Below are 24,080 nucleotides of genomic sequence, written 5' to 3' on the forward strand. Positions count from 1 at the left end.
TGCCAAGAGCAAGACGGGACGGCAGTGCCCTTGACTTTGCTGAAGTTTTCATTGGCAGCTGGGCGTGGTTAAGAGTGAGAAACTCGTCTGTCTTCTTGATAGCTCTCCCTCAAATCCCCTCATCCCCCTTGCTCACCCCTGAATAAATAAAACCCCAATAGGTTCTAGACATCGACAAAAGAAGTCATGGTTTCAGCCTAGGGTTCATCCTCAGAACACAGTGCTCTGCCCAAATCTGCCACAGGGGACCTGTGGTCAGATGGCCCCTGGTTAGTCCCACGAGCCATGCAGGAACCCAGAGCTGGAGCTTCCTTGCTTCTCCTTCCGCCTGAGGAGGCAGCGCGCTGGCCGGTAGTCGGCGTCCACATCCAGGAGTCGTCAGTGCCTGCGGCTTTGCCCCTCACTTGTTGAGCAGCCTTGGCCAGGAAGCTTCCTTTATTCTCTATTTCCACATCTGCAAAGCAGAGAGGAGCCCAGGCTGGGAAGCAGGGGACACTTTGGAAAGAAATGGCCTGTTTATTTTTCTTTTTTTAAATCATGGTAAAATATATATAACATAAAATTGCCATTTTAACCACTTTTAAGTGTACGATTCAGTGACACTAATGATATTTACCACGTTGTGCAACCATCACAGTTATCTGCTTCTAAAACATTTTCGTCACCCCAAAGAGAAACTGTATCTATTAAGCAATAACTCCCCATCCTGACCCCTGGCCCCTGGAACTTCTGTTCTATTTTCTGTCTCTATGAATTAGGTATTTCATGTAAGTGAATTCATACAATATTTGTCTTTATATGTGTTTTTGTTTTTTTTCACTTGACAAAGTGTTTTGAGGTTCATCTATGTTGTAGCGTATAGGAATACTTCATTCCTTTTCATGGCTGGATAGTATTTCATTGTATAGCTATGCCACATTCTATCCATTCATCTGATGATGAACACTTAGGTTGTTTCCATTGTTTAGTATTAATAATGTTTTATATTTTTTCATGCCCCCTGTACGTAGGCAATGGAAACACACCGGGAAATAAGACAGCACAGTTCCTGCCCCCAGGTAGCCAGACAGTGACAACAAAGAGATGAGTGCCATCACAGGGCCGTGGGCATCCATAGGACATGTTGGATCTGGTCTTGCCTGACCAGCTGCTATCTGTGTTGTGTGGGCTTCTTTTTCAGGCCTCAGCCTTCCCATCTGTAAAATGGATTTGAGGCTAAAAACTCCTGTGGTGCTAACATTCTATGGTCCTATGATACTGAATCTTCTTCCATGGGATTCTAAGAGAGCATCTGCTCCATTTCCTTCTTGGGTAGGCCTCGGGATGGGGAGAGCTGCCCATGGCTGTGGAACTGGGGGGTCTAGGAGTTTGAGTATTTTCAGCATGATACTTGGCAGGAGGGTAGCCCTGTTTGCATAACCATGACTGTTGATGGTGACTGCCTCCTGCATGGGGCCCCTTGACCACTCGCCTCCTTCCCAGATGCCTGGAGAGGGTGTCCAGGCAATAGTGGGGCAGGGGAGTGACCCATAGGTCAGAACTTGTGACCACCCCTGGATGCCAGAGCTGTACAGGCCACGTAATTTGGGGGATCACCAGTTGGGTTAAGATTATTTTGGGTGTTGGGAGTCTGGGGCTTAAGGAGAATGGGAATTAGGAAACCAGAGGCAGGGACAGCCAGAAGGAATAAGTGGTGGCTGGGAGGAACCCACAGCCAGGGTGGAGACTTCCTGTCAAAACAGCCACTTATCCTGGCGGGAGAGTGCATTCCTTTCCCCCAGGAGATAAGAAGGCCAGATTTTCCTTTCTCAGGGCTCCTTTGAGCTGAGAGCTGCACTGGGCAGGCCAGTGGGGGCTCTGCAGGCCGGGTTGGGGTGGGGCCTCTGTCATTCCCTCAGTGGGCCCCAGCCTGACCAGCTCAGCTGCTGGCATCCTTCCTACACTCTGCATCCTCAGGTAAGCACCGACCCCAGCAGGACAGCCAACAGTTGAATCCAGTCTCCTGTCTGTGCTTCAGTTTTTGTACCTGAAAAATGCACCTACCTCATCAGGTTGCTGTGAGCTAGTGTACGTAAGGCCCTGGGAACAGCACCTGGCATAGACCCTGCTCAGCGTAGGTAGGTCACTAGTATGCCAAGGTACCTCTTTGTTTCCTGGGCCAAGAGAGACCCTAGTTCCTTATCATTCTGGGGCATGTGACAGTTGTTTCCTGTGTAGACCTCTCCAGACAAAAATCTCTCATCTCAACTCTCTGACCCCAAGGCCATTATAGGAAAGGTTCATTAAGCATTTAAAATAGAGCCAATGTCAGCAGATGGAGCGATTTCTTGGATATTAGAAATCATTGTTCATCAGGAAAAGGTTCATCCTCCCTTTTACAAGTGAGGAATCCATTGCTCAGAAGGAACCCCAGGACTGACCCTCCTCGATTATAGGGATTGGCAGGAACCTCTCTTATTACTGGAAACTTTCAGCCACCCCCACCCAAGGGGGCTGCCCTGATATCACCCCAGCCAGGGCCCTTCATCCCCTGAGTTGCCCAGCACTGGGGGCTTTTTGGGCTGTTCCTGACAGCCAGTTGTCCCAGAGGGTGGAGGCCTTCCCCAGGGGCCTGGAGGCTCCAGGCTGCTCCTCCCTGCGCCCTCTGGGCAGGCCCAGCCCCACTTCTGACTTCCCTTCTGGCCAGTGCTGGAATGCCCAGCCCTCCCTCTGTGTATTTTCTCTCTGGGTGGGGGCCTGGGAGCTGGAAACCCTGTTCACATCCTCTCCCCACCCTCCCTTTGGAGGGCCAGACTCACTAGGGCTGAAGCCAGAGAGGAGGCTGTGGTCTGGGGAAGGCTCCCAGCTCACTGCCGAGAACTCCTTTGGGAAAGAGAAGCTGTGCTGTGGGCGGTGCCTGGGGCGGCCTCTCCCAAACCTATCACATTTCCCCTTCCGTCTTTCCGGTCCATGATCAATACCATCCAAATCAATACAGCCCAGGTCAGTTCAATTTAAAAACATTTTTTTTTCTAACAATTTTTATTTTATTTTATTTATTGGGGAATATTGCGGGACAGTATGTTTCTCCAGGGCCCATCAGCTCCAAGTCATCGTCCTTCAATCTAGTTATGGAGGGCACAGCTCAGCTCCAAGTCCAGGATTCCCACCATCCCATGCAGGAATTGAACCAACAACCTTGTTGTTGAGAGCGCACACTCTTACCAACTGAGCCAGCTGCCCCTGCAAAAGCTCAGCGGCAGCTCGTTGTCTTCAATCTAGTTGCGGAGGGCGCAGCTCACTGGTCCATGTGGGAATTGAACCGGCAACCCTGTTGTTCAGAGCTCCAGCTCTAACCAACTGAGCCATCCGGCCGCCCCTAAAATATTTTGTGGAGCATCTATAGTGGACCAGGATTGTCATGATCCAGTTCAGTGGGAAAGGCCAGTAAATTGGGACTTGGTACTGCTTGGACTCCAGCTGGACTCCAGGCGAGTTTACTGATCCATCTTCAGTCCTCTGTGCGTGGCTTTGAGCAGCTGGCTTCCATCTCTGTCCTCCAGTTTTCTTAGTTGTTAGAATCAGTCAATGACTTAGACCGTCAAGTTTTCATTATCTGCACTAATGGAGGGTACCCATGACACTGAAATAATGGAAGGCATTATGCCATTACTTGTAATTCATAATTGCTTTGACTCATTAACATATTAAACTGTAGTAGGGAGCTTGTCTGAGAGTTTGGGAATGCGCATTGTGTCAGTAACCACAGAGAAAGGGAAGGGGCATTAGGGAGGTAGAGGGCGGTGCTGACATGCTCTGGAAGCCAGTTTGGGATTTTACATCTGCCATTGAAAATCAGTGGTGTATTTGGATGGTGTGTTTTCAGTCTTGAGAATGAGCTTCTGGATGGGTCACTTCCAGAATGAGAAGAGTTCTGAGAAATCGTACCCTGCTATTGGGAGTGTGGTCTGCTTCACCTACGTGCTCATCAGGAATGTAGACTCTCACGCCCATCCCAGATTGAGAGTCAGAATTTGCATTTCAAAGGGGAAAGTGTCCACCTACAGTCCCGCTGAAGGCAAATGTGGCAGAACCATGGTATGAACCCACGTGTCCTAACTCTTGGTCCTGTCACAGTTTTTCCCTGAGATCTTCAGGACCCTTGTTCTCTGCCCCAGGGAGGAAGAGAATAGCCTGGATTGCCCCCAAATCCATGCTCTTTGGGCTCAGTTTGACTGGATGCATCCTTCCTTCCTGTGACCTGTGGCTGCCTCATTCATTGCATCTCCCAGGGGTGAACACCAAAGCCCAGAGGAGGAAAAACTCCACTGACCAGCCCCGGCGGCCAGAGGCATGCTGGGTTTAACTGCCTTCTTTGTCCACCTTACACCGGCTGGGGTCAGGCAGTGTCTAAATGAGTGAGTGTGGAAGGGCTGTTTGGGCAGGAGCTCAGTGGGGCACTTAGTGGCAGGAGGGGCCCTGGACACTCCCTTTCTTCCCCTTTTCACTGACCTCTCTATGTCAGGCTGTTATTTCAGACTCATTGGCCCTTCCCCCAGGCTGCAGTTCTCTGTCCTCATGAGGTGATGTCTCAGGAGTGGCCAAGGTAGAAGGGGACTCCAGCCAGACTATCCTAAGTTCCTGTCCAGCTCCACCGTGGAGGAGGACGTAAGGGGGAGCCGTGTCATACGGCATAGTGCTTGGAAAAGGCACCCAATTGTGTTTCCCTTAGGGCACACCCTACTGTACTTCCTCCTGCTTTGGTGATGCTCAGCTCATGCTTGGTGGCCTTCTCTTGCCCTGCCGGCGCCCTTCCCCCCGCCCCACCCCAGGTGCTGTTTGGGGGTGTATGTCCCTTCCCAGAACCTCAGCCTCTCCTTTCCTTTTCCTTGTAAGTTGCTCTTCCTGTGATCTCCCAGGCCCAGACTGCCCTTTGGGTCTGGCAGTGGGCCCCTCCCTGCCTTCCTCTCTCCCGGGCCCTTCCTCCACTCTTTCTATTCCTGGTTGGACCAACCTCTCCCATTGTCCATTCCCAGGAAAGGGCTGTCTTGCTGGTCAAAGGATTGGGGACGGGAGCCAAGAAGAAAGCCAGTGCCGGAAGCCACCCCCCCACCCCACTGGGAGCCTGTGGCTCCCAGTGGGGTGGTGGGGCCCGAGTGCCAGGGTCAGTTTTAGAAATCTGGCTTTCTAAGTTAGTCAGTGGTTGCAATCTGACATCCACATGCGGGAGATGATGACTTCCCGACTGCCTGTTCTAATTTCAGCAGACCTCAGTGCCTGGGGTGGCAGGGGTAGGGGAGACACAGGTGCCATAAAGAGTTTCCTATCAGTGGCCTTACCACAGGGTTTTGGGGCACAGCCTAGCCCTGAGCGAGCTGTGCTTTGTCGCAACTTGTGACCAAGGCTGACTGCCTTTGGCCGAGGCAAGGTAGATGGGGTCCCAAGAGCACCCCTTGGGAACAGACAGTAGACCCACAGAACCATAGCCCACTGGTGGCATCCCAAGAAGCTGTGTTACCCTAATTCTGGGAGGAAAGTCCAAGCCTTTCTGCAGACAGACCTGCAAATGTCTTCCCTCTGCCTGTTCTTGCCTGGGTTTTGTTGTGATTTGTTTTCTTTGTTCTTTCTAAAAGCAAATGGGGCCAAAGTATGTATGTATGTATGTATGTATGTATGTATGTATGTATGTATGTATGTATTTATTTATTTTGGATATAGAAAGAGGTCAAACCTAGTTGCATTTACATGCAGAGGCTGTAGGCACTGGGCATCCCAGGCCTTTCAGATTTGGAAGCTGTTGAGAGGACCCCAACCTGGCTCCCCCATTTTACCAAAGCAGAGGAGTTGAAAGGCTTATAGAAGCAAAGAAACAATTTTTAGAAACCTCTGGGGAAACAACTATGGGATGAGTTGCAGAGAGATGGCATCGTTGATGGAAAGCATTGAATTCAGACAGACCCGGGATCCAGGCTGGGCTCTGCCTCCTAGCTGTGCAAGCACCAGCCACTCACATACCCCTCAGCCAATGGCATTCCACAGGGTGGGCCCCCTGCCTGCCCCCAACAGATGGAGAAAGGGGGACGCTGTGATCTCTGGGGATGCTCCGTAAGGTCGAAGGGAACCCGTGCTGCATGCATCTCTGTGAGGGAGGGCAGTGCCAGGGCCCGGGGACTGGCCTTCTGGAGGAGAGGCAGTGGCTGTAATACAGGCAGCTCTGGCTGTGTGATGTTGAACACGATTCTGAGCCCCGTTTCCTCACCTCTGCTTGTAGGGCAGTGGTGAGAATCAAGGATGACATTGTAAAGGACTTAGTGCCCAGTGATTGGCATGTTGGAGGTGCTCAGTAAATGGCCGCTCATCATTATTCTCAGGAGAGAGGTCACCGTGGGATGTCCTTGGGGGACCTGCATAATCTCTGCACACAGAGAGACTTGGCATTGCCTGGCAGGGACTGCGGTATGAAGCACTGTTGGCTATGTCACTTAGGGACACTGTCCAATCCGAGGCACAGCGTGGTGACAGTTGGGTTTGGATGCCATAGGTGCACGCAAGGCCTGGCAGAACTGTCTCAGGTGCAGTCAGCCCCTAGAGTAGAGGTTCTGAACCTCAGGGTCCATTCCCCCCAGCAAGGCTTTGGAGGCCTGGGAAGCCCCCAACAGTATGCAAAATGTGCTGTCTATGGGGAGAGAGGCCATAGCTGTCATCAGAGTCTCAGATGGGGCCAGGACGACAAGACCTTTGATTTGGATGTCAACAAATCAGGCAGCAAGAACCACTGTAAGAGAACATGGCGGGTGGTATCTGCTCAGCCCAGCTAACCTCAACCCAGGCCTCAGCTAGCAAGTCCAAGCCAGTCAGAGACATCAGGGCGTGACCAGCTGGACCATCAGGTTTGGGGTGTGGGAGAGAGACCAGAGCCCTGTGGGGCAGGTGAGGGCCAGTGGGGCCAAGCCTCTGTGGGGACTGGCTGAGGATTGGGGACCTGAGGTGGTGATGGTGGTGATAGCGATGGGCCTGGAGTGTGGCAGTCACAAGTTCCTAGGAAGGTAGGGGAAGAGAAAATGAGGCAGGTCCACCGTGCAAGCCTCTGGGGCTCCTGCTCATCCATTGGAAAATGGCACATGCGAGGGGTAGGCCCTAGGTCTGTCACTGCCTGAGTGGGCTTGGTCAAAAAAGTCACAAAGTGATCTTTTTGGGCCTTCAGTTCTCTTTTGAGGGAGATCACTGCAGGATCTCACCTCGGAGTCTTTTCTGCGATCTCAGGCTGTGTTCCTCGTAGGCAGGGCTGTGGGCTGTGGGTGAACCTTCTTTCTCTCTTACTCAACTTTCTTGTCTTTTTTTTATCCTTGTTTTATTTGCTCTGTCTTACTTATGTTTTCCTCATAAACCACTGAAATCATTTTGAGAAGCAGGGGGAGAATAGATGGAAAGAAGAAAAAGATATTTGTTTATAGAAAAGCTACCTAGAGAAAGTGGGTTTACAGTTATGGGATGTTTTGTTTGTCTAAAAGATAGTATATTTTGATGTTAAGTCAATTATGCTCTTTCAAGACAATGTGGAAAATTTGTAAGCATAAAAAAAGAAATAAAAAAAATTGCTCATAATTGCATTATACAGACAACCACAGTTAGTATTTTGGTATGTTTCTTTCTAGTTTTTCCTTACATGTTTAAATTAAAACTTTTTTATTTATTTATTGGGGTGACAATTGGTAAAATTACATAGATTTCAGGTGTACAATTCTGTATTACATCATCTATAAATCCCATTGTGTGTTCACCACCCAGAGTCAGTTCTCCTTCCATCACCATATATTTGATCCCCCTTACCCTCATCTCCCACCCCCAACCCCCCTTACCCTCTGGTAACCACTAAACTATTGTCTGTGTCTATGAGTTTTTGATTCTCATTTGTTTGTCTTGTTCTCTTGTTGTTTTTGGTTTATATACCACATATCAGTGAAATCATATGGTTCTCTGCTTTTTCTGTCTGACTTATTTCGCTCAGCATTACACTCTCAAGATCCATCCATGTTGTCACAAATGTTCCTATATCACCTTTTCTTACCACCGAATACTATTCCATTGTGTCCACAGCTTCTTTAGCCATTCATCTATCGAAGGACATTTTGGTTGTTTCCATGTCTTGGCCACTGTAAATAAAGCTGCAATGAACATTGGAGCACATGTGTCTTTATGTATAAATGTTTTCCGATTTTTTTGGTAGATACCCAGGAGAGGGATTGCTGGGTCATATGGTAATTCTATTCTTAATTTTTTGAGGAACTTCCACACTGCCTTCCATGGCGGCTGCACCAGTCTGCATTCCCACCAACAGTGTATGAGGGTTCCTTTTTCTCCACAGCCTCTCCAACACTTGTTACTATTTGTCTTGTTGATGATAGCCATTCCAACTGGGGTGAGGTGATATCTCATTGTGGTTTTGATTTGCATTTCTCTGATGATTAGTGATGTTGAGCATTTTTTCATACGTCTATTTGCCATTTGTATGTCCTCTTTGGAGAAATGTCTCTTCAGGTCCTCTGCCCATTTTTCAATTGGGTTGTTTGTTATTTTGTTGTTGAGTTTCATGAGTTCCTTGTATATTCTGGATATTAGCCCCTTATCGGAGGCACTGTTTGCAAAAATCTTCTCCCATTCAGTTGGTTGCCTCTTTATTTTGTCGGTGGTTTCTTTTGCTGTGCAGAAGCTTTTAAGTTTCATATAGTCCCATTCGTTTATTTTAGCTTTTACTTCCATTGCCTTTGGAGTTAAATTCATAAAACGCTCTTTGAACCCAAGGTCCATAAGTTTAGTACCTATGTTTTCTTCTATGCAGTTTATTGTGTCAGGTCTTATGCTTAAGTCTTTGATCCATTTTGAATTAATTTTGGTACATGGTGACAAATAGCAGTCCAGTTTCATTCTTTTGCACGTGGCTATCCAATTCTCCCAGTACCATTTATTGAAGAGGCTGTCTTTCCTCCATTGTATGTTTTTTGCTTCTTTGTCAAAAATTATCTGTCCATATTTATGTGGTTTTATTTCTGGGTTCTCAATTCTATTCCATTGGTCTATGTGTCTGTTTTTCTGCCCATACCATGCTGAAATTAAAACTTTTTTTTGTATTTATACTATAAATGGTATTATTTAACATATATCATATATAACATGGATAGTTTTCTATGGTACTAAAATCTCTTTATAAGCATTTAAAGTACATCAGCCCCCTATAGTTAGACATTTAGACACCGTCGCTGCCCCCATTTTTCATTATTATAAATAAAACATTGCCAAACGTCTTTTGTCCATAAAGTTGTTTTCCAAGTTAAGGTTATTTCTTGAGAAGGACTCAGAACTGGCCTTGAGGGCTGGGTAAGCAGTAGTGTCAGTGTGAGTGTGTGCTTGTGATTGTGTGAGGGCTGCATTTTTGTTGGTCCTGCAGAGAAGGGAGGGGACAGAGGCAGGCTTCCTCCCCACCCCCGTGTGAGCCAAGTGACTCATTCTCTCATCTGTGGATCTCGTAGATGGGATGGAGGGAAAGAAAAGGCTTCCCAGTCACTCCTATGTGGGGCCTGCAATCCCTTTGACCCTTCAGACTGACCAGAGCAAAGCACTTCAGGCCTGGTGACCAAATACCTGCCTGTGTCAGGGCTGCCTCAGGGAAGGCAGAGATCACGGGAGCCTGATAAAGTGTTAATATCCTGCCCGGCATGCACAGGCCTGAGCTCAGATGTGCTTTCAGACCTATGAATCATTCCAGATTGGCTGAGCTCCATTCCAAGGCAGGCTGGGCTGGTTTTCGCCTCAGAAAGGCTAGTCATGGGGTCAGCCAGCGGATAAACCTAAGTTAACTTAGCCATTATTGCTTTTTTGTTAATGAGGGGAGGACCGGTCGTGAAGATGCCAAACCATTCAGAAATGTTGCTCAGTTCTTGGGATTCTAATGTCCCAGGACAAATTCTGTGTTCAGAGAAGAGAGCGTGCGACCATGGTTTTAAGTCCTGACTGGACTCCCAAGGGTCCCTTGTGCTTGCTTCACTGAGCTTTCATTTTTTTTATTTTTTGAAAATATTTTTCCTATGAAGTTATGAATCTTGGAAGCCGTGAGAAGCGCTGGTAATCTCATTGGCCCATCAGCGAGCGGGAGCTCTTTTGTGGATGGAGGTTCAGGGTGAAGCTAAGCCCTGAGGTCGGTGGAGGACCTACAGGGAGGAGATTCTGTCATCACAGGTCTAGGCATCGGCTGTGGACAGAGGGATGAGCGCCCACCCACTTTGGTTGCAGGGGTTGATGGAAAAAGGGCAGGATGGGCTTCTCTCAGACTGTACTTAACAGGAACAAACCAACTCATTCTCAGAGATGAGATTCAGAAGCAGAGGCTGGATATCCTGGGTGTTCCTGAGCCCAAGAACACTTCACTGGTCTTAAAATTCCACAACCCCCTAACATGTCTATAGATGCTGTTCAAAGTGACCTCCTTTGACAAAGAAGCAAAGTGCCTGTAGGATTAAAATCCCTTGAAAAATTTCATTCAAGTCAATGTACAAAATGTTTAAAATGCTTTGAAGCAATCGGATCTGAGATGTTCCTTCTATAAAGTAATCTGTGAACAAGTCAAACTGAACGCATGGAAGCGAGATATGCCTGCAGCCAAGATCTAAGAGAAAGATTCTTTTCACAGTGACCCATATTTGCGACCTACCTGCTGTGTACCAGGTGCAGGGCTTGACTCTGGTGCACAGAGATGTGTAAGACTGAATTTCTTGCCCCAAGGAGTCTAGTCGGAGAAAGACCTAATGGCTAGTCCTGGTGCCAAGGCACTTACGATGGGGGAATTAATTCTGATAGAGTTCATATAAAGCCCAAAGGAATCAACACGTGAGACGGACTTGAAGAGTGAGCAGGACATTGATGCTTAGACATGTAGGAGAAAGGTCTGGAAGGCAGGGGACACATGGATGGGGGTGGGATGGTGTTCTTGGTAAGAGTTGTTGGTGTGACTGTTGGGAGAGGAAAAGGCAAAGGATGAAGAGGAAATGGTGGGAGGTTGCCAGGCTGTAGAGGGCTTTGACATTCATCTTACGGAGTTTAGACTTTAGTCTGTAGCTAATGCGTTCCCATGCGAAGGTTTCTGAGCAGAGAGGTAACTTAATTTTTTTAATTAACAACAAACACATAAATATATGTTCATTGAAAGATTTCAGCTACACTGACATTTATAAGCAAAAAAATGAAAATGCTCCCATTCCCAGAGGTAACTACTGTTCTCCTTCATGTTATTTAATCTACCTGTATCTGCATATATAGATATCTTAAAGTCAAGCCTAGAAGTGGGAAGGACGATGGTTCTGTCAGACCTTCTCTCTGTCTCTCTCTCACACATACCCACACCCATACCCATGTTTTAACATTTAACGTTACATAAAATAGGACTGTAATCTAGGGAAGCCTGTGCTATCTCTTATCACTTGGCTCATTTCGCTTTCCTTTGTGTATTTCAGAACATGGTTTTGTTGGATATTCACCGGAACTGCTACAGAACAACACTCTGCCAGACTACAGCCCTGGGGAGTCCTTTTTCACTGTCTTTGGGGTGTTCTTCCCAGCAGCGACAGGTATTGTAATGTGGATTCTTTTTCAGGCTCACATTAGGGATATAAATACTTGGTTCCCAAAACTCAGAATCATAATTGACCTTTGTGTGCTCCTAGAACGTGTATCTGACTGTAGAGACAGCCTTGGCTTTGATGAAGCGTCTATCATTGAATAATAACAGTTGACCTGCTTATAATTCCGAAAGGCCTCCAACATGATTTAATCCTCCTTAACCTCTATACTTACATATTGACACCTCTTGGGGAAGTTAATAGAGGGGACATACTTCTCTTAAGGCTGAGCGGGATGGACTCCTTAGCAGGACAAGCTACCTTTCTACCCTGGAATGAGTGTAAACTTGGTTTAGAACTCCCTTCCCCTGTCCCCTGACCCCTGCGTCTTCTCCCCTGGGACGGGAGAAACACTACTTTCTTTTCTTGCCTCTGGGTGTGGACTAAACCAGGATCCCAGGGGCACTGAAGGAATCTCTGTATCCTACCTTCCTCACTTTCCCGTTCTGAAGTGACCCAGGAGGAGCCTTCCACTGCTGAGGTCCCCATAGAACTCTGGTGTCATGCTGGGGACCTGGCTTGGAAGGCAGTAAGCTAACATGTTGATTAAATGACCCATAAGAAATAACCATTTGCTGGGGACTGAGCTTGTCCCCAGGGCACAGACTCAAAAGCATTTCACTCTTGATCGGGCTGTGTTGATACCCTGGAGTGTTGCTGATTTTATCTCCTTCTCCTCCTCTCCTTTTCCCTCTGCCTTCCTATACATGGCCATTTCCTTGCTTGTCATCTCCCCAAATAGGATAGGGGTAGAAAAAGAGAGGAGAGGCTACTAGAAAGTAGAAAATTTAAAAGACTGTTGGTACCAAATGTTGGCAAGGGTGGGGAGAAACTGGAACTCTCCTACACTGCTGACGGGAACATAAAATGGTACTACCATTTTGGAAAACAGTTTGATGGTTTCTTAAAAATTAAATGCAAACACCCCACCATTCTACTTCTAGTGACCTACTGCAGAGAAATGAAAACATGTGTCCATATAAAGATTTGGTGTCCATATAAAGACACAAAAATTCAAAGCAGCTTAATTTGTAATAGTCCAAAACTGGAAACGACACCAATATTCATCAACAGATGAATGAATAATCAAATTATGGCATCATCATATAATATAAACTACTCATCAATAAAAAGATATGAACTACATGCAACAATATAGATGAATCTCAAAATAATTATGCTGTATGAACGAAGATAATAGAAGAGTACCTTTTACAAAAAATAAAATTATAAAATCTCCATTTACATAAGATTCTAGAAAATGCAAACTATAGAAATAGCAGACCTGTGGATGCCTGGAAATGGGGGTGAGGGAAGCAGGAGGTGGGGGTATGAGGAAATTTCGGGGGATGAAAAAAATATATTCCTGACTATGGTGATGCTTTTATAGGTGTATTTGTGTCACAACTTTTCAGATTGTTACCCTTTAAACATGTGCAGCTTATCGTGTGTCAGTTATGCCTCAGTAAAACTGTTAGAATGAAAGAAAATGAACATCTTTAATCATGCTTTCTCACTCCATCCGTTTTCTCCCTCTAGCAATGGCCCCATTTCTCTTCTCTTTGCAGCCAAACACCAGAGCTTTGTCTGTGCCACCATCTCTGTGTTCCTGCCCCCTGCTCACTCCTTCACCCTCTCCTTTTGGAATTCCAAGTCTGTCTCCCCAAGGAAATGATTCCTTCCAGAGTCATCAGTCATTTCCACGTGACTCAATTCCAGGGGCGTTAAAAATGTGCATTGTGTTTGGCCTCTAGCAGCATCCCATTGCCTCCATTTCTCTTGCCTTTTGGGGCACAGCACCCCCTCCTTTCTGGCTTGCCCATAGAGGTGCATCCTCCTCTGTCTGCCCATTAAATGTTGGGGTTCCTCAGGCTGTGTCTTCTTTCTCTGCTGTTTACTTTGGAATCTCATCCCTGCCCATTGTTCAGCGACCACCCACGAAGCTGATGACTCCCAAATTGTACCTCTAGCCCAGACTTCTCTAAGCTGCACGTCATGGTTTCAGTTGCCTGCATGACATCTTCTCTTGGGTGTCTCAGACCCAACATGTTTCAGAACCAAACCCGTCCCACCTTTCCCCCAACTGCTGCTTCTCCTCTACTCCTGACCTCAGGAAATGGCACCTGCATCCAGTCAATTGCTGGGTCATTGGCTGTGTAAGGGATTGTGAGAAAAAAGAAAAGGGGTTTGTTATGAACACAGAAACTGTTTGGAAGCAGGAAGCAATTAGGAGCAATCAATCATTTTCCCAGACAGAAGTATATATTATAGCAGTGGCGTTCTCTTAGATCTTCATTTACTAACTTCTGTAAATAATCTGAAGGAAGGTGTACAAAATGACATGGCAATGTAGAGGAGGTCTAAAATGGCAAAGAATAAATAGCAGCAGGTCATCTCACAAAGCTGAACGAATGGGCATCAAATTGCCAGGGCTTGGGGGCAGAGGGAGGCCACTGCAGTGGGAGGCAATGTGGGCAGGCAGGTGAGGCACCAGTACACCTGGTGATAGGTGGGAACCTTGGCAGAGGGTCAGACTTGGGGAGGTCTAGGAAGGGGTGGTGTTAGTGGGGCGTCAGGTAAACATGGAGATCTGGCCAGGGATTGTTCTTGCAGCAAGTGGTGGGGCCCTCGGCCGTGAGCAGAGCCTCAGTGACAGGACCTGGTCCCAGGAGCACTGGTCAGAGTAAGGCAGGCCCTGGGAATGCCTTTTTTTGATCCCAATAAGACCTGCACGTGATAAAAAATGAAATAGTATGGAAGTGCTTGTGATAATAAAGCAACAGTATCCCACTGCACCCCTTACCATTCCAAATACTGCTCCATAGGGGCAAACATTTTTAATCATTTTCAGTACTTTGAGAGCTAACTGTATTACCAAGCGATATGCCCATACCTATAACTTGATTAATCAAAGTCAGACATAATCTAGTGGCTCTAGGCTAAGAAATAGGAGGGTTTAGCTTATTTACATGTTCCTCCACCCACTTCTCAATTCTTGATGTTAGTTATATTTTCATTTTTAGTTCTTTTTGGTTACTTTTATAACTTTAAATCGTGTATTTAAATCTCTGTTATTTTATCAATTCTAGGCTACATCCTTTCACTCATTGTTGGTGTCGGAAATTGAGATTCTATGTTGTGTTTTAAGATTAATGTATTAGAGTCATATTTATTTTATGTGCAAAATATTTTTTACAAGGAATGCTTTAGTTATCTCAAGGGACTCCTTAATTTTAAGGGAATCTTCATAATCCTTTTATATTTGCATTTTAGAGCAATATCAGAGCCATAACAACTTGATTATTAGCAGGCGAATAGGCAAAATCCCATGAAAACTGTTTACAACGTTAAGTGAACAAATACAGTTTCTCTCTCACACACGTACACACATACTCAAAGCTATTAAAAATTATTTTTTGTCTTAAGATTAAAAGTCAACAGTCTGTAACTTTAAAGACAAACTGTTGGATATTCTTGGAAATTTCTTTTCTTAGCAAACACTTAGAAATTCCCCTTTATAATGACAAAGTATAGAATAAGTATAGAGTTAACTTAAAATGTATCGCAACTGGTATTATAAACATTTTCTAGACTTTTCCTTACCTACCTAACAAATTTAATGGTTAGCTCTCCTTTCAGATTTTCTCATTAAACTGATTGAAACTTGTTAACATTTAAGCCAGTTCTGAGTGAAGATCATGGGACCTACATTTTGTTTCCTACTCCACAACAACAAAACTATTAGTGCTTTTTCTCTTCTCTCTATTTCTCCCTCTTTTCACTTCCTAATATTGGTTAGCTATAGCTTTACTTTCACTTCACTAAGCTAGATAATATTTGTGTTCTATTTTGTAGCTATAGTTATGTCCTCCGTACTTTGTCTATTGGTCAGGTGTTAGAAGTTAAATAACAATACAGATATGCACTATTATGACTATGTAGCTGTTGTTCATTGAAGAGCAAAGTAGTAGGCGAGAATTCTGTTCCTTTTTCTGTGATTATGATGATGATGTGGTCCTTGTGTCACTTAGGGGAGAACTGTTCCTAATATCATGGCCAATGGGTCAGTGTTCCTAAATTTCTTTAGTTATTTAAAATCATGTCACATTTTAATTGGTTCATATTTAGACCTTGAATTTCTTGTATACTTTTCCTGGAGTTTCAATATCCCTTTTCTTGCCATAATACACAGTCAGCATATCCTTGAAATCATTCAGTTTGTTAATCATACTGCCCATTGTGTTGACTTCAATTCCTATCCAGAGGCATCCCTCTTGGGGCCTCCATCCTTCAGCTCCAATTCCTGATGGTTTCTCTGCTTTACACCTGTTATTCTGGGACTTTATTCCATTCCTGACTTATCACCACTGTTTTCTGAATCTCATGTTTTCCTCCTTTATGGTTTACATCCTCATTTTGCTGGAGTACATGCTTTAGAATCTTCCTCAGAAATGGCATGTGAGAGGTAAATTTTCTGAGCCCTTGTTTGCTTAACTTTACTTTCACTTAATTGGTAATCTGCCTATAATTCTAATTTCAAAATAACTTTTCCTCAGAATTTAAAATCAGTGCTCCACTGTTTTCTAGCTTTCAGTGTTGCTGATGAGACGTCTGATGCTAGTCTAATTTTTGTTCCTTTGTAAGTGTTCAGTTTTTATCTTTGGAAATATTTAGCACTTCTCCTGAAATTATGCAATGATGCATTTACGTATGGAGGCATTTGTTGTTGTTGTTGTTCTTTGTGTTGTCTACTTTATGAGATATTTCAAACTGAAGACTGGTGTTTTTTTCAGTTTGGAGACACTTACCAGTTATTTTCTTTTCTCTATTCTCTCTTCTCTAGTCTCCTATTCTCTATTATCCTATTAGTTGGATGTTGTAACTCCAGAATTTCTCCTGTATTCTATTCTTTGCTCAAATTTTCTACCCCTTTATCTTTCTGTTCTACATTCTGGGATATATACTTAACTTAATCTTTTAGATCTTTATTGCATTTTTAATTTAGTGATCATGTTTTTGATTTCCAAAAAGTTTTTCTTGTTCTTGGATTTTTTTTGTTTTTCATGGTGTCTTTCTTTATAGATAGAATATTTTTCATGGATGTGTCTGGAACTGCTAGTGTTTCCTTCAAATTCTCTTCTGTGTCCTAATTTATATGTTTCTTTCAGCCCAGGTTGTGCTATTTTTATATGCACGTATCTGTGTGTTTGTTGCTGGTTTTCATCACATGCCTGACAATCTTTAGTTGCTGGTGTAGATTCCCTGCTGTAGTGTGTATAGGTCTGTTTTCCTGATAGGACTCTCCCTTGGTGTGAAAGCTGACTGCAGCACATTTGTGAGAATGGCTGGTTCTGAGGAGGCTTCATTTGGGTGCAAACATCCACATTCGCAGCCCTGGTTTTCCTTGGGCAGTTTATTCAGATCCTTTAGAGAAGAATTCCAAGGCTTTCTTTTCCTTCCCTTTCACTCTGTATCATTTTCTGCTTTTTCTGTGTGCCAGACATTTGTAGAAACTTTTCATCTACTTAAACTTTTCATCATCCCAATCCAAGTTGCTTACAGGCATGTATCCCTTTTTTCCTTTTGCTACCCTCTTAATAGGATCTTGGGAGAGAGGGGACTAAGAAGAAAGAAAATGTGCCTAACATGCCATTTTAAGCAAAAAAAGCCTTTTAAAAATTATTTTTCCGTCATTTATAAATGATCACTGTAGCAAATGGAAATATATAGACAAGTAGTTTTTTCATCACCCAGAAACACCACTATGAACAATTTGAAACATATTCTTGTTCCTTTTTCTATGCATCTATTCATGTTTTTTTTAATATAACAAAGGGATCACACCATATGTTCTGTTTTCTAATATGCTTCTGAAAATGAAACAATAGCTTTTAAATATCTTTCCATGTCATAACATATCCCTGACTATTGGAGACCTGGTATTTATTGAAAGATGTATCATCACTTACTTAGCCAATCTGCTATTTTTAGAAATTAAATTGTTTCTAATTTACACTATTATAAATAAGCATTTACGAGGTGTGATCGAAAAATACGGTGAATATTTAAATTAAAAGAAATTATTACAATAAAAGACACATTGCCATTAATCCCCCTCAAAATAACCACCCTCGCTTCAAACACACTTAACACATTCTTCTTGCCACATTCTGAAGCAGTCCTGGAAGTCCTCTTTCATGAGTGTCTTTACTTTATCCTCCATCATGACAACACTTCGTGTCACACATTGTTTCTGGTATGGCAATTTCTGTCAAATAAAAACATTATGATGTGTCCTCATCCACCTTATTCACTGAATCTGGCACCATGAGACTTCTGGCTCTTCCCCAAAGTCAAAATGACCATGAAAGTAAAACGTCTTGAATCAATTCAGCACATCGAGGCAGCCACGACAGCACAACTAAAGACACTCACAAAAGAGGACTTCCAAAACTGCTTCAGAAAGTTGCAAGAACAATGGGATAAGTGTGTTTGAAGAGAGGGGAAGTATTTTGAGGGGTATTAATGACAATGTGTCTTTTACTGTAATATATTTTTTTAAATTTAAACATTCACTGTATTTTGTGATCACACCTCGTATAAACACTTTTGGCTAAATCTTTACTCTTACCCGTTGACTATTTACTTAGGATAAAATCCTAGTAGTGGAATTGCTGGGTCAAAGTACATGCAGGTACCAGTCTGGGCCTAACATTCAGGATACTCTTTGAAATAGCCCCACTTGAACTTTCTGGCCTCAAACTTTCACTTCACTCTATTTGAGCTTCCTTAAGCATGAGAGCAGAGGCGTGAAGAGCATAATTTTCAGAGTCAGAAAGGCCAGGGTTGAATCATAGCTTTTGCCACTTACTAAACGTGTGCCCTTAGGCTACTTTAATTAACCTCTTTGAGAACTAGTTTCCTTTTCTATAAAACGGGAGAAATAATTTTACTTTTCTGATGTGGCTGTTGTGAGGATTAAACAAAATGAAAAAGAGCACAGGTAGAGCACGTAGCACAGGCCTGTCAGGTGAAAGTTTCATAAATCTGTATTGATGGGGTCAGACCCACTCCTCCTCCTATGCCTGTGCAAGTCTGCCTTCCAGGCCACATTTGAGAGATGCACCCACCCTCGGTGAGGTTTTCCTGATCTGGCTGGTAGAGCTCTTGTGGGCAGGACCCACATTTGATGTGCAGAACAGATCCTTGGTGTCTCTCTCTCCCTTTCTCTCTGGACACCATCCTGCACTGTGCCGTCTTCCCCCATTATCACGAATTCCTTTTCATGCGTGTTCTTGGTGAGTAGCGGTGATGACAGGGCTCGGTGTTGGTAGCATCAGGATAATTCTGTGGAGTTTGTTTAGGGCCCTTTGGCAGCGCAGGAGCTTTGAGCATAGTCTCTGGCTCTGACTATTGGGTGGGACCTGCCCCAGGGTCACCTGAACCCCAGTGTTGTCAGTGGGCTGCGGAGGCAGTGAACTCTGCTGAGCAGGCAGCAGTGGGCGGTTTACTGAGGCTGAGCCTCCCAAGAGTGTTAACCGGTGGAAGGCAGAGCTCATTATGCATCCTTGGGACCTTTGTGCAGCCTGCCAGAGGCCTGCGTTGCCCTCATTACTTTGCACTGGGCCATAAGATGCGTTTGGGCTTTCCTCTGGAGCATCACCCAACCCACAAAGGTCCTTTTCATGCCTGCGGATGCCTCCCTAGTTGTTAGGGGAGATTGAGAAGCTTGGTTTGCAAAGAGCTACAGATGGGAGGGCTTACTGTGGGATAGCTTCCAGGAGGGGACCCTGAGGAGGGGAAGGCGATTTGGGGAGTACCCTGCTCACCCCTCTCCCATATGGATGTCTTTCAGGAGTCATGGCCGGCTTCAACATGGGGGGTGACCTCAGGGAGCCCGCTGCCAGCATCCCCCTGGGCTCCCTCGCAGCTGTTGGCATCTCGTAAGTTCCCCTCGGTGGCAATCAGCTGGAGAGAGGGAGAGAAAACTCCAGGCAGAAGAGGGGATTGGCCCCTTTGTTCTGAGAGTGCCCCAACTGTGACCAATCTTTTACATATTCCAATCCTCTTTTTAACACTCAGCCAGCTGGAAAATTCAAGTCTGGTGGGTTTAGACGATTGCCCTTTCATACCCCCTGCCTGGGAAAGCAAGGAAAAGGGTTACTAGTACAGACCGAATCCTTTCTTTCCATTCTCCTCAGTCTCCTGCCCCTCCCCCTCCCCATCCCCATTTTGAATTTGGGGATTTTTTAAACCATTGAGTTTCCAGGATCACTGGAGGGAGCATGCAGAGGAAGGGCTTTGCAATCAGACAGATTAGAATTTGCATCTCAGCTCTGCCGCTGATGGGCCGCATGACTTTGGGCCACTAACTTAGCTCTCTGAGCCTCTTGTTTCTTTTCTGTAAAATGGAACAATGAGAATATGTAGGCTCTGTAGATTGTGAAGAAGATACTGTGTGTACAGGCACGCAGTAGGAGCTCAGAGACTGGTCCTCCTTTCCCCAGCTAGCCTCCCCTCTCTACTCCAAGGCTGTCAGACTTCCTGGGTTTTAGATCACACCATGCCACCCACACAAGGAGGATGGGTGGTGTTGGGTCTGTTTCTGACCTTCTAGAATCTTCTGTTTTTCTTTCTGTACCACGAGATAAAGTTTCTCTGCCTTCATTGGGTGGGTGTGAAAGGCATGAAATTGCAGACATGACCATGACTTGAGAAGTTAGAAGTGCCTGCATTATTTTAACCATGACATTTTAAAAATATTAGTATATGTATTTCACAAATGCTGAATTTGCTCTTAGCTTACTGTCATGGCACCGTTGCTTCTCCCCAGCCATCCAGCATCAGTCTGTTTTGTGCTAAGAAACTGAAGTCAACTGAGAGAGAGAGTTGGGAGTTAGGAAGGAAAGAAAAGAAAGAACCCTGTCTTATTTTTGGTCATAACTAGGAGGTCCCAGGAGGAACCTTTGGCCCATCCTCTTGCTGCCCAGATGGGAATGAGGCCACAGAGATCACGGGACTTGTTCAAGGTCATAGGGCATCTGGGGGCAGAGCCAGGTCACTGCAGGCCTTTTCACACTTGGCTGGGCTCTCTATCATCTGGGAGCCAACACACAGCAGGACTTAGAGGCCTGAAAGTTCATCTACTTGTTCTCCCTATGGAATGAAGGGGTGAGGACTGCCAGTCAACCCTGGCCTGAATCCTGCCTGGCGAGCTGGAGGTACAGAAAGTGCCCCCCACCCCCAGGCAAACTAAGGAGGCTCAGGAGCAGCCCTTCTCTTTCCTTTGAGACAGGTCCCCGTGGGAGTGTGACGGTGGACTGGCGTGGGTTGGGACGGGGCTGGCAAAGGTGGGGGCAGGGAGAGGGGAGCTCTGCTCTGTTCTTGGCTGTTTTGTAGGTGGTTTCTGTACATCGTCTTTGTCTTCCTGCTTGGCGCCATCTGCACCCGCGAGGCCCTTCGCTACGACTTCCTAATAGCTGAAAAGGTGGGTGAGTCCTGCACGAACCAGAATGCTCCGTGTGCTGAGTCATTTATTTGTTCCCGTCGAGAAACGGCTGCCTGCCCCTTGCAGTCCTGCCTGGGAATCCATATAATCTTGGGCTCAGGATGGAAGGGTGGGGTGGCGGGGGACTTGGAAAAGTTAGAGGTTCTTGTCATGGATCCCTAGAAAAAGGTAACAACACCTGGAAAGGCATGTGCACCCAGGTGACTAAATAGTGGACCAAACAATCAGCACAAAAACAGAATCTTTTCACCTGAAATCCAGCTTAACCAGCCCTTCCTTTTTGCCAATAGCCTCACTTTCCACTATGAGCTGAATGTGTTGCTCACAAGCAGGTAAGAAAGAGACTGATGGACAGACCAGAGGGTGGCAAGGTGGAGGGAGATGGTGGAAGCCCAGTACCAGGGTGACAGCCTGGGGGAGGCAGACAGGAGGCCCCCCTCCTCTGAGGACCCTGATCCCTCAGGCTCTACACACAGGGTGGGGCAGGGACATTTGGCTGCAACATCTTACTTTCTATCATTGCACATCCTGCCCTGAAAAGATTAGCGAATTCCTCACGTTCCACAGCTGCCCCTGAGCAGGCTGAAGGTCATGTGACGGTCACGGATGCTCATTTGGCATCTCTGGAACCCAGGAGAATAAGGTTTCCAGATACTTTTCTGGAAAACCCCCCAAACTCCTACCTTACCTTAAGTTGGAGGAAAAGTGGACATCAAGATTCCATCATTTATCCGAGAAATGTGGAAGGTTAGAGAGACTCTCTTACTCAGTGACCCCTGAGTATCTCTGTTCATATTTTAGGCAAAAGTACCCTTTCCTATTGGTGTGGGGCTTTACAAAGCAGCCTTGCTGATCTTCTTGTAGGGAGGGGGGCCACTGCTTGCAGGAGCAACCTGGGGCAGGAAGCTCTAACTGACTTCTTAGAGCTCCATTTCGGCTTGTTTCACACACTAGCACTGGTTTATTTTTAAGGCAAGTAGCTGCTGCTATGAAGGTGCTGTTTGTTTTCAGGGGTCTTGACCTTACCATGAAGGCAGGTTTTGAAAGGGGGAGCAGTTCAGGCCCACTTTCCAGGGCCCAAGGTCTTAGACCCCCGGTGAGCAAGGTTTGCTCTCAGGGCAGGAATCGATGGCCCTCATTTATGCCTCCGTGCTGGCTTTCATCGTGAGTTTCATCTCCCAGGGGCCTTTTCTCCAATTGTGGAATGAAAAGCTTGGCTGCCATAGAGGAATCAAAGGCCTCAGGGAACAGCAGATCCTTTGATCAGGGGGAACTGCCTACTGCTGTCTGCTGCTTGCCAGTGGCTAGCTGGCTGCCTGCTTCTAAGCCTGGTTCCTTTTTAGTGGGTTCCCTCACAGAGGTCTTTCAACCATCAGAGACTCTGATCTGGATGGAATGAGGCACATGATCCTCTGCTGGGGTTCCTCGCTCCCCTCTTTCCCTGCTTTGCATGGAAGCTAAGAATGGACATGTGGGAGGGCAGGCACCCTGTATCCAAGGAAGGTCACAACAGCACGAGAGTAAAAAATCTCCAGGGACAGCACGGAGAGCCTGTGTGGGTGGAAATTCCACCACTAATAGTAGACACATCCACGGGGGAAGCTTGTTGGGAATGCCACCTGTCCCAGACCGTGAAACAGGTAGGCAAGTACTTAGCTGGTTGGGGGCATGTGCTAACCCAGGCCTGGCAATAATATGTGGGAATGTCATGCACACACAAGGATGAGAGGCGGACAGTTAGTTTTTGGAGAGCATGAGAGACGGTTTCCTGGATGTGGAGTTGTAAAGCCTATAAAGAAGGGAAAGATCCTGTTCTTGGTTCCCAGTAGCAAACGGGCTGGTGCAGCAAGTAACCAAGCAAGGCAACTCCAAAAGAGCAGCGGCCTGGTGTGCTACCCCCCATGGCCCCCTCCACAGTGGGGACCACACAGGATTCCCCGCCAAAACGTTGAACCTTGGCTTTTCTCTTTTCCTGTCCTCTGGCATCCTTCCTTGGGACTGACTGGGCTGCAATAGCAGAAACTCTAATCAGGCAGTGAGTTGGGTCACAGTACCTGGAGAATGAGAGGGTGCGACGGGTAGAGGTTGGAAGGTACAAGTGCACAGTCTTGGGTGGTCACCAGACACAACCTACCAGCTTGATGTGGTTTTAATAAACTGCTCTTCTTGGCTGTGCGTCGTAGCTATGGCCTCATTTCTGAGCCCACCCATCTCCGAGCTTTCCTAGCCCTGAGGAAGCAAGGCCTCTTTGGTCTGGTGTGCGTGCCCTTTCAGGCACAGACTAGGCCCAGGCTCCAGCACACTGCGCTTGGCACTGTTTCTCACAAAGCTCCTCCATGCACGTCTCTCTCTTCCTCTGGAGTGTGTTCTGCCAGAACAATTCTCTTCACTGGCTGCCGGCTGTGCTGGATTCCTTTCCACTGACCTGCAGCTGCTCAGTTCATCTGTTCCTTTCTGGGTTTCCTGCAGCTTCTCTGAGGTATTTCTAATTATTTGGCTTCCCAGCCCACAGTTTCTCTAAGAATTTCCTTTCTTGCTTTATGTCCCTACCCCACAGAAACTTTTTCCTGGCTCTCAGGTGTCAGTCTCAGTAATGCTATGCTTTCTAAAAAATCTTGAGTACATTGTGGTGGCTCTAAGGTAATCATTGTAAAGCACGATACCTAATGCATAGTAGGTGCTTCTTAAATGTTTACTCCTTCCACACTTATGGGGATATCCTCACAGATAGGACATATTTTAGGGAAAGGCCCATTTTCTTTTTCCTTCAAATGCACCATGTTTAACTGAATAAGAAAAGCTAAAAAGTCAATCCCAATATTATTCAGTTATACAAGAAGGAATTGTATAAACAGCAAGTATTAGTAGGGGTAAACGTAAATAGATTAAATGATTGTTTCGGAATAAACTTGTGTACAGTGGCT

The 24,080-nt window shown here is 45.8% G+C and overlaps 1 protein-coding gene across 1 annotated transcript in view; it reads left to right on the forward strand.

Annotated features, from left to right (window-relative positions):
* SLC12A8 (solute carrier family 12 member 8) overlaps positions 1-24,080 on the forward strand; it is a 112,895-nt gene that overhangs the window by 55,239 nt on the left and 33,576 nt on the right. The window contains exons 6-8 of the mRNA XM_019723083.2: positions 11,484-11,597; positions 19,504-19,591; positions 21,048-21,135. Coding sequence (XP_019578642.2) covers positions 11,484-11,597; positions 19,504-19,591; positions 21,048-21,135 — 290 coding nt within the window. The remainder of the gene's footprint in view (positions 1-11,483; positions 11,598-19,503; positions 19,592-21,047; positions 21,136-24,080) is intronic.

Source organism: Rhinolophus sinicus, linkage group LG01 (genome assembly GCF_036562045.2).
Source record: "Rhinolophus sinicus isolate RSC01 linkage group LG01, ASM3656204v1, whole genome shotgun sequence".
NCBI classification, from domain to species: Eukaryota; Metazoa; Chordata; class Mammalia; order Chiroptera; family Rhinolophidae; genus Rhinolophus; species Rhinolophus sinicus.